Source organism: Aquarana catesbeiana, linkage group LG01, assembly GCF_042186555.1.
Source record: "Aquarana catesbeiana isolate 2022-GZ linkage group LG01, ASM4218655v1, whole genome shotgun sequence".
Taxonomy (NCBI): Eukaryota; Metazoa; Chordata; class Amphibia; order Anura; family Ranidae; genus Aquarana; species Aquarana catesbeiana.
Genome location: NC_133324.1, coordinates 130,464,131 through 130,480,022, shown reverse-complemented (window position 1 = coordinate 130,480,022; position 15,892 = coordinate 130,464,131). Strand labels below are relative to the sequence as shown.

Here is a 15,892-nt window from a genome sequence, read left to right as displayed (position 1 = left end):
CAGTGCAACCCATCAGTGCCACCTGTCAGTGCCCATCCATGCCCATCAGTGCCCACCTATCAGTGCCCATCAGTGCCACCTATCAGTGCCACCCATAAGTACCCATCAGTGCCACCCATAATTAACCATCAGTGCCGCCTACAAGTGCCCATCAGTGCCGCTTACGAGTGCCCATCAGTGCCGCCTGTGTGCCCATCAGTGCCGCCTATGAGTGCCCATCAGTGCCGCATACCAGTGCCACCTATCAGTGCCCATCAGTGCCACCTATCAGTGCCCATCAGTGCCGCCTATCAGTGCCCGTCAGTGCCACCTCATCAGTGCCACCTCATTGGTGCCCACCAGTGCCGCTTTACCAGTGCCCATCAGTGCAGCCATATCAGTGCCCATCATTGAAGGAGAAAACGTACTTATTTACAAAAATTTTTAACAGAAACAAAGAAAAACTTGTTTTTTTTTCAAAATTTTCGGTCTTTTTTTATTTGTTGCACAAAAAATAAAAACCGCAGAGGTGATCAAATACCACCAAAAGAAAGCTATATTTGTGGGAACAAAATGATAAAAAATGTGTTTGGGTACAGAGTTGTATGACCGCGCAATTGTCATTCAAATTGCGACAGCGCTGAAAGGTGAAAATTGGCCTGGGCAGGTAGGTGTCTAAGTGCCTGGTATTGAAGTGGTTAAATAAACTGAAAGTTCTCATCACATTTCCTGGTGTTAGGTTGCACGGCTGGAACCTTCTATAAAGGAATGATATATGTAGAATATAACATCGGTGTGTCTGTATTTTTTAGTTTGTTCTATATAGGACTTTCAAATTTCGGGAAGAAGTGTTTTATGTTAGACAGGAAGTGAATTAACCGAGCCGTATAATTCTAGCCATAGACATCAATAGCCCTTAGAGGTTCTTGACTGAGGCTTAAAGGAATCACATTTGATGTACACACATGGCGCTTTGGCAGTCCACATTCTGGAGAGCTGCTGGCATGGCATTATGCCCAAGATGATCTTCTGTCTTGGGTTACAGAGGTCACTGCACACCTGACAGAACAGAACTCCACAGAAAATCATTACATGTTAGAGAGGAGCTTTTTTATTCTCATTTCTATATTTTTATTTTTTCCAACATCTGTTTAGATATTTATGCCAAGGTGTGTTTTGTGCACTGTGAAGAAAGGAGTTATAGCATTAGCCTCTGCCAACCCAGAATAACATCAATAAAACAGTATGGTAACCGTGGGGCTATGCTTAAAGGTCATACGTCAGCATTGCAAAATATCTTAATATTATTGTTCTGAAAAAAAAAAAAAAAAATCCACAAAATATTATTAAAAGTTTTTTCCCAAATCAAATTTTTTTTTTATCACCTGCTTATATACCTGTGCCAAGGTGTATTCTGCTCTGTGTATAAAAGGCTTAAGTATCTAGTTTCTTACAACACAGAACAGAATTAAAATGTAACTTTAACCACTTGACCTCCGGAAGATTTACTGACCAGGCTATTTTTTGCGATACGACACTGCATTATTTTAGCTGACAATTACACGGTCATGCGACGCTGTACCCAAATAAAATCGATATCCTTTTTTTTCTCACAAATAAAACTTTCTTTTGGTGGTATTTGATCACCTCTGCGTTTTTTTATTGTTTGCAACAATGTTGAAGAAAAAAAACAATATTTTTTACTTTCTGCTATAAAACCTATCGAATAAAAAAAAAAAAAATTCTTCGTAAATTTAGGCCAGTATATATTCTGCTACATATCTTTGGTAAAAAAACCCCCAATAAGCGTATATTGATTGGTTTGCACAAAAGTTATAGCGTCTACAAACTATGGGATATTTTTATTTATTTACTAGTATTGGCAGCGATCAGTGACTTATAGCGAGATTGCGATATTGTGGTGGACTTTCTGACACTGACACGCTTTGGGAACCAGTGACACTATAACAGCGATCAGTGCTAAAAAAAGAAAATGCACTGTCATTGTAATAATGACACTGACTGGGAAGGGGTTAACATCAGGGGCAATCAAAGGGTTAACTGTGTGCCTGACCAGTGTTTATATGCAGTGTAGGAGGTGCTTTTACTAGGGAAAGACATGGATCCATGTCCCTGCTTTGCAGAGACACAGGATCCATGCCTTCCCTCCTATCAGAACAGCAATCTTCCTTGTTTACATAGGCAGACTGCCATGCTGGCTCTCTGCTGGAAGATGAGCGGGTTCCAGCAGACATCCAGTCTGCGATACCCACCGCTGGGCTCCTGCTGTGTGTGATCACAGCGGGAGCGAGCCTGCGGTGGCGCGCATGCACACCCCACACCCCCCACCTGGAGGAGCCGGATCACATATATTTCAAAGTAGAGAGGCATTAGAACACCTGTAATTGTAATGCTGTCTGTGCTCCTTTCAGGGAGATTCACCCTCTCTATTTGTCCTGTTTACCATTATCGTCGAAAGTGAAAGTAAAAGAAAATCCCACATTTTGAGTTGATATTAGAACACTAATAGAGGGGACATTTTCCAATGGGGATACTCTGGTGACTCACAAGGATTCCTTCACTTTGGACAGATTTCCTCTTACTTCCTGTTTTGGCTATTGGAGAGGAAGTAAAGGGAAATCTCCTCAATGGGACACAGATGTAAAAAAAACTAAGAAGAAAACATGATGGGGTTATAACCCTCCCTTACTCTATCCAAAATGAAAAAAAAAAGTTTTGTCTGTAGTTACATTTTAATATTTAGTAACAGTAGTTTTAGAATATGCTGCGTTGCACGTTAGGATGGCGGGGCCCACCCACATCCTGGAAGCGGCAGAGAGTGGGGTAGAGAACATGCTCTCCAGGATTGAAGGAATAAGGTAAGTACAGCTGCCTATTCCTCTACCCCTAGACCAAACTAACATTTAGCCTTTGCAGCAGGGCGCACTTTGAGGGTACGTTTGTTTTGCTTATTCCAAAGTGCAACTTTAAAGGGGACCTTGTGTGCAATGTGAAGGTACTGTATGCAGACAGCTCAGTGTGTGTTATATTGTGAAGAGTGACCTCCGCCTCAACTCCTCCTGAGACCATGCCCACTGATGCCTTTCGCCCCACCTTCGGCGCTTAGCCATAGATATTAAAAGGCATGTGATTGCATTATCAAATAACATGCCATAAAAAAAAAAAAATACTGCTCCTAGCTTGTTCATGTCACATCTTAGACCAAGATGATATCATCTCTGGTTGCCAAGTGCACTGTGAGTATTTGACCTTGCTAGAGACTGCACTCTACAGAGTTTACTGTTTTAAATCAGACAGACCTTATCAGTAACATAAGATGATTAACAGGAAAGAAAGAATTTAGTGAGCAAATATGGCTGTCCCCATAGGAATATATAATTACACACTATACTGTACATAATAAGCAAGGTTTGTTGATAAAATAATGCTGCATGAGCTTAGATTAAAATTCATTGGAAAGTAAAGAATTAAGGTGTTAGATTGCTATTTTATGTGAAAAGAATTTCCACATCCACGCAATATTTGTGTATAAAATGAACTGCACCCTTTAGGAGAAAATTAATTAAAAAAATAAAATCAAGCGTAAATAAAATAACTCATCCATTTATGAGCTCAGTTTTAGTGTACCTTTTTTGTTTTTATATCAAGATAGAATTTATTCTGGGCTTATTTAAGGATTATTACTATGTTTGCATTTCCCATTTACTGTGAATGACAACCTGTCTACAGAATCCACATAGACAACATCATAAAGCAGTCTACCAGGCTATGTGAGCACACCAGCATAGGCCGAGACCACCCCAAAGCTATTCATGATGTCAGTGGTAGGAGTCTATCAAGCAGAGTCCATTGTATAACAGCCACCTGCCTCCTCTGCTCTCTGTCCCAGTGCAACCCGAACAGATGCCGAGTTCAGCAGATCTCAGTCAGGCGTCATGCAAAATCCAATAGAAAATTGAGGTTAGTTCCCATTTGTACGCACCACTGACCTACTGGGAGATCAATGTATCTGACTCCTTCTGTGTCTCAATGACAATCCTACCTGGTATATGTGTAACATCTATTTACATAAATGTACATCAACAACATAATAAATTGTGCTATGATCTGAGAGGGAATTATCAGCCATTTATTGCTGTAAATATAATGCCGGGGTTCAAATTGATGCACTGCGTTTTGGCTGCAGCGTAGGTGTATGGGCGGTTTACATGCCTTTTTAGCTGTGGTTCCATTGACTTCTTTTATATCATGCATTTTTGCTGTATTTTCTGAAAGCAAATCAAAGATGTAGCATGCAAGACAGTTTAACTTATTGTTAACCTGTTGTAGAGTTTCATTTTAAAATACTATACATGCAGGAAAGTTTTACATAGACATGACTGAAACACAGCCAAGAAGATATTGTTCATTAGTTGAATTATTTATGTATCTACTAGCTAACTACAATTTTTATTGTGTACTTTAAGGGTAGGGTCACACTACCCGCAGAGAAAAACATTCCATTTTTCTCTGTGGGTAGTGATCCTAGCTGCTGGCAAAGGGGGGCAGTTTCTTGCATTTTTCTAAACTTTATTGGAATTTCACAAAGTTACATTCGATTCATTTTTGTGCACGGCATTTTAGCTGAGTCCAACTCAATGGGCACAACAGAAGTTCTAAAGCTGGGTACACACTGGGATTTTTCCTCCAACCCAGTGGGTTGAATCGGAAAAAAAACAAGCAATGTTAGTGTGGCCACCCCCCCCCGCTGTGCTATTGTATTCTAACAAGGTTGGCTTCACCTCTAGCCTTAGGACCAGTGCTGTGTCTTGGCCTAGGCTGACAGGGCCCAGGCCTAGGGCGGCACTTTGAGGGGGGGGGCAAAAAAGCCACCCCCCGCACAAAAACATTCCCCAACCCGTCCTACCGAGTCCCGGCTCCCGCGGCCTCCTCCCGCTCAGATACAGCCTCCCGTGTGCACACACGTGGCGGTGGCCACATCCGCTGCCCACAGCCACTGAGGTGCCTGACCAGTGGCGGAGTGATCTGCAGCCTTGTGTGCTGCACTGGGGTCTGGGAGCCGGTACTTGTCTTCAGACATCAGGAAATCCTGCCCACTGCTTTACCATGCAGCGTTACGTGCCACCCAGACTCAGGTAGGACACCATTGTAAGGGAGAGTTGAGAGGAGTGTATGGCAGCCAAGGAGTGAGCATCAGGGGTGGAAGGCTGTGCAGTCTCCTCATGCTGTGTTTGGAGGACTGGTGGCAGCCTGCTCTGCTGGGACTTGTAGTGCTCTCTGTGGGGGACAGGGATATGGCAGCCTCCTATGCTGGGACTTGTAGTGCACTCTGTGGGGGGCTGAGATATGTCAGCCTCCTATGCTGGGACTTGTAATGCACTCTGTGGGGGCTGAGATATGACAGCCCGCTCTGCTGGGACTTGTAGTGCACTCTGTGGGGGACAGAGATATGGCAGCCTCCTATGCTGGGACTTGTAGTGCCCTCTGTGGGGGGCTGAGATATGTCAGCCTCCTATGCTGGGACTTGTAGTGCCCTCTGTGGGGGACTGAGATATGGTAGCCTCCTATGCTGGGACTTGTAGTGCACTCTGTGGGGGGCTGAGATATGGCAGCCTCCTATCCTCCACAGGTTTGAGATGAGGAAGGATTTTTTCCAAAAGTGAGGATTTATGCTGAGAGGGGGAGATGGGAGAGAATTTGTGATGAGAGGGGGGATTTATGCTGGGAGGGGGAGGATTTTTGCTAAGAGGGGGGATTTATGCTGGGAGGGGAAGATGGGGAGGATTTTTGCTAAGAGGGAGAATTTATGCTGGCAAGGGGAGGAGAGGATTTATGCTGGGAGGGTGCAATGGGGAGGATTTGTGCTGAGAGGGTATTTATGCTGGGAGGTTGAGATAGGGGAGGATTTGTGCTAAAAGGGGGGATTTGTGCTGGGAAAGGGGAGGTTGAGGCAAGGGTTTGTGCTGAGAAGGGGGATTTGTACTGGAAGGGGTTATATGAGGGTGAGGGTTTGTGCTGAAAGGGGGTATTTTTTCTGCTAGGGGGGAGGTGGAGGGAGCGGGGGTCTGGAAGGGGTGTGGTTTAGAGATAATAGGGCAGGTCTTAAATAGGAAGAGGTGTGGCCTTGACAGGAACAGTGGGTCGTATTTAAATTAGGGGGTGCATGAATTTAGTCAGGCCTAGGGCAGCACAAAACCTAAATACACCACTGCTTAGGACATCTAAGTAAGGAATACATATCATAGTGGAGCTCCACCCAAAAGGGGAAGTTCCGCTTTAAGCATTGCTCCCCCCTTCCTATGCCACATTTGGCGTGTCATTTTTTTGGGGGGAGCAGGTATCTAGTTTTGACAGGTACCCAGCTCCCACTTCCGCTTGGGCCGCCTAGGCGTCTCGAGCGGAAGTTCTCCGCTCCCCTCCCTGCAATCTTCTGGGACACGTCACTGGTCCCAGAAGATTGCCTGGCCATTGAGGAGGCGCAGCATGACTCACGCATTCACAGTGCGCACACTTGTAATGCCGGCACCGGGGGAGAGGCGAGGGAGAGAAGCGAGGGAGAGAAGCGAGACAGGTGAGTGTGTGTTTATTAAAAGTCAGCAGCTACACTTTTTGTAGCTGCTGACTTTTAATAAACACAGAAATGGCTGGAACTCCGCTTTAAAGTTTCATGGGTAAGCTTGCAAAATGATGACAATGTAAGACTAAATGTTACAATTATTGCATAAGCAAAATCATGATTGGTTCTCTTTAACTCTTTATAATTAAAGGTCAAACTCCAGCCAAAATTTTCCATTTTGTTCTGGAAGGAGAGGGGACAGGACAGACCATGTTGGGGAATCTCTCCAAACAGGGACACAGATAAAAACTAAAACACATTATTAGTAAAGTGAGGAATGTTATAAATTCTGACAATGTTTTTATAGCTGTCTGTGGCTTCTCTTCCCGATGACAACTGCAACTCATATTTCTTGTACTTGTGTCACAGAGACAAGAAGTGAGGGAAGATCTCCCCAGTGGGGTCACAAATTTAAGAAGCCTGGTCAATATTAACTGTAACCCACTGAATCGAGAGGACTGAACAAAAAAACTCACAGATTCCTGCATCTACACAAGTGGGGATTCTCTCATTGTCAGAATATACTGTTTAGCACTGCAACCATGTGCTGCAGCAGCTGATTGAATGCTGGTGTAACCCTCTTTTGGGGAGGTTATGAGAAATGTCCCTCCCCAAACAGGATATTGCACTAAATTTGTAGGTAAATAAGAGAACCAGAACCTTCATTAAGTGGAAAATTGGGTATGATAATAAAGTTGGCAGTGCCTCCACCCAGGACAGGGCCTCTGTGAATGGAGGGCATTCCCTTCCTGGGAAATTAATCAGTAATTAATCAAAGTAATTGCAAGCAGAAAAACTGCTGCAACCAACATATAACATTAACGATAAATACATAGATGCAAACCAGTATAGAAATGATACAAGCTTTATAGATGAGAAGAAGAGATTAATAACAGTACATACATGCAATGTACAAACAGGTATTAATAGCAAAGGGCCCGTTAGGCATCATGGTAGATTTGTGCACATATACCCAAAAATATATAGTTATTTATAGAGAAACCTTCAGATTGAATGTTGCCGCAAAGTCCAGTTGCAGGGGTCCCTAGGAATGAGGCAGCATTGGTCTTTGTGTCGAAGGCCTGAAGACAAGATCTACAGACATGGGGGGATCCTCCCACTGTTGTCCAACCAGCCTGGAATAGGACTTCTCACCAGCAGGAACTGCAGTGTGGCAGTGGAACTCAGAGTCTATTCACTCTGCATTTTTTTTCCTATTATGTTTGATCTAAAAATTTATGTTTGATCTTATTTTTATTAAGGTTTTCAAAAAGCAATAATTTACACATTGGACAAAGTATAACTGTTAGGCTCTGTTTCCACTAGTGCGACTTATTTTGCGACTTGACACATGTCAAGTCGCATGACAAGTCAAAACCCATGTATTTCAATGGTCCCCGTTCTCATTGGTGCGACTCAAGTCGCAGCGACTCGAAAAAAGGTTCTTGCACTACTTTGTTCCGTCTTCGGTGCGACTTGTTCTCCATAGAAAGGTATTAAGTCGCAATGAAGTCGTATGTACATGTCTGACACCGCGACTTTGTTGCGACTTCCACGGAAGTCTACGGAAGCACATGATCTCTGCTCCTCCCAAATACATCACTTCCTATATCGATGTATGTGAGTGTGGAAGACAGCAGGAAGCATGCCTAGGGCAAAAAAAAATAAGCGACAAGTGCATGACAATGAGGAAATTATTAGGCTTGTCAGACAACGTCCGGCAATATATGACCTCAGAGATCCAGGTTACAAAGATCATGCAAAGAAGGAGAGAGCATGGTTGGAGGTGGCTCGCATATATTATGAGACATGGGACTCTTTCTCAGCCACAGAACGTTCTACAAAAAGTAAGTGGTTGATATATGCTGCTTAACACTTTCTGTAACCAATGGTTGTGTGCACTGTTTTTTCTTGGTGGGGACCGCTTCTCCTGGCAGGAGATCACAATGGTTTGGCAGGAGGTAATCCCATGTCAACACTATCTGTGTTGATGGTGTCATTTATATAGTTACTTTCCTGTAACCTGTGGCTGCAGGAAAGTAAATCTGTGTGTGTGGGCCAGCAAATAATTTTTGTCCACGGTCCTAATAATATTAAATAATATTAAAGATGGCCCTGTCAACATCCTCCAGCACATGTCAAATTATGTAGGTGTCATGGGTAATATATGTAGCGGTTGTTTTAACACCATCCATATCAATTATGCAGCCTAGCAAATGAATGACCTATAGGCAGTGACTAAATTTGTTTTAAAAAATGTATACTTTGCTTTATATTTTGTAGTGCACTCGTTACAAACTCGATGGAGAAGTCTCAAAGACTGCTACAACCGGTACTTACGCAAATTAAAAGAAGGAAGGAGTGGTTCCGGCTCTAAAAGATTAGCCCCATATGCCCATGCCGGGGATCTTGAATTTTTGAAACCAGTGTTGGAAATGCGAGAGTAAGTTATCAGCAGGCATATGTTACGAATTCTACATATCAAATAGTAATGCTTACTTTAAAAATATGTGATTTGTATTTCAGAACCCAAGCAAGCTGGGAAGACAGCACACAGGGTTTGGCAGCAGAAGATGAGGCAGAGGAAGCTGCGGAGGAGGAGGAGCAAGAACAATTCCAAGACAATGTTGACAAGGAACTGTTCGTAGATGAAGCAAGGTCAACATCAAACTCAATGAATGAGGAGGATGCAGAACCAGGACCTAGCAATGTCTCTAGGCCTTTGCGAAGGTCTTCAAGGGTCAGTGCCCGGCCTGGTAAACCCATGGATAAAATTTTAGAGGTAGTCAATCAGATGTCCACTAAAATGGCTGAAAACCAGTGTGAAGACACAGCATTTCTCACTGTAATTTTAGGCATATGTAAACAGGTACCCCCTGAGAAAAAATATGCACTCAGGATGGCTTTAATGTCAACTGCTCAATCATTTGTGGGTGAGGGGCCAACAACATCCTCAGCATATATGCAACCCCCCCTTCCCCAATATCCCCCTTATCAACAATACACTCACTTTCCAAGTACACAGTATGCTCCACCAATAAACCGTCCATACTGTGACCAGTATGGTAATATACTGAATCCCTCAAGGCCACGCATGTTGCATCCAATTCCTGACCCCACTACCTCTACCCTTGGCCCCCCAACCACTCACCAACTTAGGCAGCCTACACCCAGTCATGTTCCGCCTTTTCTGGCAAGGAAATATTACCCTGGTCCATCAGTGGATTTCCCTGGACCAACCAATAGTTCAGTTTCCGGGACCACTGAAAACAAAACATACGAGCAATTGTAATTTACAATTATTATTGAGGTGTGTTTAAGACTTGTTCTCTATTTTTTGTTTGGTTGAGGAGGCCAAAACAACAACTGTTGTAATTTTAAGTTCATGGAACGTATTTCTTTATTTTTGCCTTATTGCAAAAAGAGTTGTCTTGTAAAAAAGATTCAGATATTTTTTTATATTTTTGAAATAATTTTATTTACGTGTTTTTCTGAGAGAAATAGTTTATTATTTCACTATTTGTTGTGCTTGATAAAAAATAAACAAAATGGTGTAGTTCACCCAAACACATAACCCAAAAATTTTGTGTGCTTCCCTGCACAAAAACAAAAAAAATAAAAATAATTTTGTTTACATTGTGCATTTTCGGCTTATCCTTTTTTCTAATTTGAGGAAACTACCTGTTATTATGCTTTTGGATGCACTGAAACATAACATACATCAAAATAATATTCACAGAAAATGCATGACATACATTATGCTATGGCATCCTGCTGCCAGGGGACAGAACCAGCAGCAGACAGAAAATAAGATGAGAATCCCTCACGCACACTGGCACCATTGGTGGTGCCCCTACTGGCACTCCATTGTGCACCTTCCAGATCGTGCATGAGGGAATCTTCAAAAAGATAGCCATCACGAATTCTCACAAAATTGTGAAGAACACATGCTGCTTTTACTGCAGATATTGCATTCTCCATTTTTAAATTAATGGGGGTATGGAGCAAACGCCACTTGTTGGCTAAAATGCCAAAAGAACATTCTACCACTCGTCTTGCCCTCGTTAAGCGGTAATTGAAGATTCGCTTCTCTTCACTCAAACACCGATTTGAATAAGGCCTTAATAGATGCTCACTGAGAGCAAAGGCCTCATCCCCAACAAACACAAATGGCATTGGCGGCCCATTTGTTCCTGGCAACGGACAGTCCTGTGGCAGGTCCAGAGCATTTTCCCGCAACATTCTTCCAAAGGAAGACCTTTGGAAAATACTTGAGTCTGAGCTGCTGCCATATGATCCAATGTCTATATAGCTGAAACAATAATTGGCATCAGCCACTGCAAGTAAGACAAAAGAAAAATATTTTTTGTAATTATAGTATTTTGTTCCACTGCCAATGGGCATCACTACCCTCATATGTTTGCCGTCAATTGCCCCTAGACAATTTGGGAAATTGCAACGATCCCAGAAAAGTTCCGCTTTCTTGCACCAATCGTCGGAAGTGGGCTTCTTCAGAACCAAATCACTAAGGACATTCCATATGTCTCGGCAGGTCTCGTGGACAATAGTGCTGACTGTAGTTTTGCCAACCAAAAATTCAAAATGCAAACTGGAAAAGGAATGTCCAGTTGCCAGGTACCTAAAATGGAAAAGTACATACATTTTAGGATAATGATACATATTGACACTAAGCTACATCAATAAACCCAAAAAACAGAGCTAGGAAGGAGGTGCCTGAGGAAGTGAAGAAGGAAGAAGAGGAGCAGGAGAAAGACACAGGTGATGTAGAGGCAGAGTTAAGATTTTAAAACCAAGCTTACGCACAATTACATGCTAGTAGTTATTTTTGGACTGCATGTAAAGATGATGAAAGAATGATGTGGATCTCCAAAAGCCACATAGAAGTTAAGAAGAAGAAACAGTAGGTATGAACATTTACCTCAATGTTATTATGAGTCTTTCAGCAGATGGAATACTCCTTCTGAAACTGGTGTTTTGGCGCTCTAGATGACTAGAGAGCAAAGCCAACAATTCATCAAAACTGTAAAGAGAAAAAATAGGGCTAGTATCTACACTGACCATGTAAAAATCAAACATTTACAAATGGAGTTACATTTTTCTAACAATTTGATTAGGTTCTAGTTAACACTTCGAGCTAGTCAAATCTAAAAATACTAAAAAGAGTAATAATGACCAGGCATATACACATTTTGAGAAATATATCTGGCAGCATTTGCAAGTTGACATCAAAAAATGTTCTCACCTTCTAATTGACATCCTTGTATAGTTGAAAAATTTTTCATCATGAGCCCGGAGGTCATTGTAAAGGACCCCAAACTGGCCTCTCACTTCCCTTTGGGCAATGATGGGATGTATCCAAAAGCGATGCCTTCTCCTCCTCCGGTTATCCTCCTCTTCTTGATCTATAATGCTGCTACAGAAGCCAAAATGACTGCTGACCCAACATACTGCATAGCCAACATGTTTGCTAACAAACATACAACACGAGACAACCAAACAGGAAGGGGCAATAAATAAGCAGGATAAGGAATTACATCACTAGGACTAAATCGCAGAACATCCAAGTCGCACAAAGTCGTAATTAAAGTCGCAACAAAACGCAACACAAATCGCAACGCACAATCGCAGTGTAAAGCGCGCGACTTTGGGGACGCAATAGTGGAAACATAGCCTAAGACAATAAAAGGAAGACAACATGGCCCAGAAAAGGTCTTATCAACATAAAACATAAGCATTGAGAAAATATGAAGTTCTTATTCAGCAATGTACTAAAAAAACAAAATATCATTGTACAAATAGAACCTAGTATAATAGTAACGCTGTACCAAGGGTCAAATATCTCACAGTAGATCTAGGAGTCTTAAACATGAGATAAGAACAGTGAGTAAACATGCTAGTAACAACCAGTGGTATTTTCAGTAAAGATATCGAAGTGGCATATGAATCAATTGTGGTATTGTGACTGTACGGTAAACACATGTTGTATGAGACATGTCGAAATAAAAGAGTAGTTATCAAGGTAATCAAGAGTAAAGATGGACACGAACGAAAAAAAAAGATAAAGGAGATAGGGAAGTGATCATGTGGAAAAAAAGTGGGGGAGGACTCCTCCCTGGTAGTATAATAGTCTCTTCTGGTCTGGGTGAAAATACAATGGCAGCAACCCCATAGACAGGACATGTGGTTCAGTTGCCTCTCAGTCTACTTCCTTGAAACTCCCCTTTGCAATAATCAAGATATCAAAGTCCTCCAATCTGGGATTTCTGAGCCAGCTAGCAGAGACAGGAAGTACAGCAGATCCCTACACTCGTTTTTCAGCAGAACTTTTCAACAGAAACAGAAACGATCGCCTTCTGTTGAGCAGACAAGGCTGCACACAGATCGAAATTTGAATTTTCATATGTGTACTCCCAGATTAAAAGAAAATAACTGGCTGGAGTTAGGCTTTAACTTTAGTAGCAAATGTGGGACCTTATTTAAAATGTCAATAAAATTTAACTTACTAACCAGACAACCAACTAAATAACCAGTACTGGATGTTTTTCTATTGCTAATCTTATTGTGTATTTTCATTTATTGTCTATATGCATTTGTATAACCCTCCAAGTAAAAGAATCTCACCAGTTCTGAGCACAGCTCAGTAAAAATTACTGCTTGATAGCAAGCTTTTGTGCAGTTGCTAACTACCCCTTTTATTACATCCATGCACCACAGTACCTTTATATTCCTGATGCTGTTTTTTTTATGAAAGAAGACAATACAATAGTATTTTCCGTCTGAAATCAGCTGCATGTTTTATAAGGAAAATTTGATTATTGCATCATATTGACATATAATCTCATTATTGCCATTTTTTCATTTAGATTTAAAGCATATTTGCTAATCAACTTATACAGCTAATCAACAAGAAACTGCAAAAACGCATAATAAGGTGGTATTCAATACCTAAATGAAAACAGAGTACATTAAAAAAACATCTGTATTTTATAATGATAGCATGACAAACTAATGTGACTATTCATCATCTAGAGTAATGCTGCATCTGTAGCCATGCTAAGAGTAATGGTGGTAATCAGCTTCTGTGGCTTTTCTGGGATTCCAAAATACTTAAATTCAATCATAATTGGAAGGCTGCAGCTAAAATGTATGTAAAGCCTAAATCTATTATTCACTATAATTAGCATGCTGGATTACTGTATGCAGTTTTTCGTGATTCTGTAATACTTACGTGGAGATCATAGAAGTAACAGCACTTCCTGTTGCAAGCGGACAACGCTAAACCACTGCTTGGCAATTGGACACAGCATTGTCAGCCTGCCTTATGTGCTTCCTTCACTTGGCCAATGGTCTGTCTATCTGATATGATAGGCAGCCCAACAGCCAACCGAAGGACCATACAAGGCAAGCTGACCAACCTATATACAATTGCAAGGTAGTGGCTTACCGTTGTCAGCTTGCAACAGGAAGTGATGTTATTGGTATTGGCATGGTAAGAAACTTTGCAATAGAATCACAAAAAAAAAAAAAAAACAAATATGCTTAAGAAAACACGGAGGCATGATTTTAGCATGCTAAAAATGTAAGTTTTGGATTAATGCCGAAAAAATTTAATCACTTACTAGCACTCCCACAGTGCCACTTAGCTTCGAGAAGTCTCAGTCCTCATGTCACAGCTGAAATATCATTGCTTATTCTATAGGATAAAATAATTATAGACTGTGTGTACTGTATCTTAGGTGGATCTCAGTGAAAGAGAAGGACAACAAACCAAAGAGAACTGTTGTGAATTATAGATGAACTCTCATTTGTTTTATTAATTAGAAGCATGCGTCACATTTTGTTGCAGGTATAGTCACCCTTAGTCACTCACATTTTCCTGAACTATGAAATTCACTTAATAACATTTGACAACATGTTACATTTATAGCTACCCCTCTTGTATTTATTGCTGGTCTGCAGTTTCTACTATGGGATATATACTCTGTTCTCCCGCTGCAAGGAGCATGTACAGTGCCTTGCAAAAGTATTCACCCCCTTGGCATTTTTCGTGTTTTGTTGCCTCACAACCTGGAATTAACATAAGCCTATTTAATTTGTTTATAAACGATCTGGAGGATGGGATAAACAGTTCAATCTCTGTATTTGCAGACGATACTAAGCTAAGTAGGGCAATAACTTCTCCGCAGGATGTGGAAACCTTGCAAAAAGACCTGAACAAATTAATAGGGTGGGCGACTACATGGCAAATGAGGTTCAATGTAGAAAAATGTAAAATAATGCATTTGGGTGGCAAAAATATGAATGCAATCTATACACTGGGGGGAGAACCTCTGGGGGAATCTAGGATGGAAAAGGACCTGGGGGTCCTAGTAGATGATAGGCTCAGCAATGGCATGCAATGCCAAGCTGCTGCTAATAAGGCAAACAGAATATTGGCATGTATTAAAAGGGGGATCAACTCCAGAGATAAAACGATAATTCTCCCGCTCTACAAGACTCTGGTCCGGCCGCACCTGGAGTATGCTGTCCAGTTCTGGGCACCAGTCCTCAGGAAGGATGTACTGGAAATGGAGCGAGTACAAAGAAGGGCAACAAAGCTAATAAAGGGTCTGGAGCATCTTAGTTATGAGGAAAGGTTGCGAGCGTTGAACTTATTCTCTCTAGAGAAGAGACGCTTGAGAGGGGATATGATTTCAATTTACAAATACTGTACTGGTGACCCCACAATAGGGATAAAACTTTTTCGCAGAAGAGAGTTTAATAAGACTCGGGGCCACTCATTACAATTAGAAGAAAAGAGGTTTAACCTTAAACTACGTAGAGGGTTCTTTACTGTAAGAGCGGTAAGGATGTGGAATTCCCTTCCACAGGCGGTGGTCTCAGCGGGGAGCATTGATAGCTTCAAGAAACTATTAGATGTGCTTGCTTCGGCAGCACATATACTAAAATTGGAACGATACAGAGAAGATTAGCATGGCCCCTGCGCAAGGATGACACGCAAATTCGTGAAGCGTTCCATATAAAAAAAAAAAAAAAAAAAAAAAAAGAAACTATTAGATAATCACCTGAATGACCGCAACATACAGGGATATGTAAGGTAATACTGACACATAATCACACACATAGGTTGGACTTGATGGACGTGTGTCTTTTTTCAACCTCACCTACTTTGTAACTATGTAACTATGTAACATGGATTGTTTGAGAATTTGCATCAATTTACAGAACATCCCCACGACTTTGAAGATGTTTTTT

At 41.5% G+C, this 15,892-nt stretch overlaps 1 protein-coding gene and 1 non-coding gene across 2 annotated transcripts; both read left to right on the top strand.

The window, feature by feature from the left end:
* The first annotated feature begins 7,944 nt into the window (after window positions 1-7,944).
* On the top strand, window positions 7,945-12,036 carry LOC141134296 (uncharacterized). The gene is made up of 2 exons (XM_073623874.1): window positions 7,945-9,059; window positions 9,143-12,036. The coding sequence occupies exons 1-2, from the start codon at window positions 9,052-9,054 to the stop codon at window positions 9,906-9,908; spliced, it is 774 nt and encodes a 257-aa protein (XP_073479975.1). The 5' UTR covers window positions 7,945-9,051; the 3' UTR covers window positions 9,909-12,036.
* A 3,519-nt stretch (window positions 12,037-15,555) lies between these two features.
* Window positions 15,556-15,662, top strand: LOC141124998 (U6 spliceosomal RNA). Its single transcript, XR_012241308.1, has one exon. It is a non-coding gene; the product is annotated as a U6 spliceosomal RNA (small nuclear RNA).
* The last annotated feature ends 230 nt before the right edge of the window (window positions 15,663-15,892 follow it).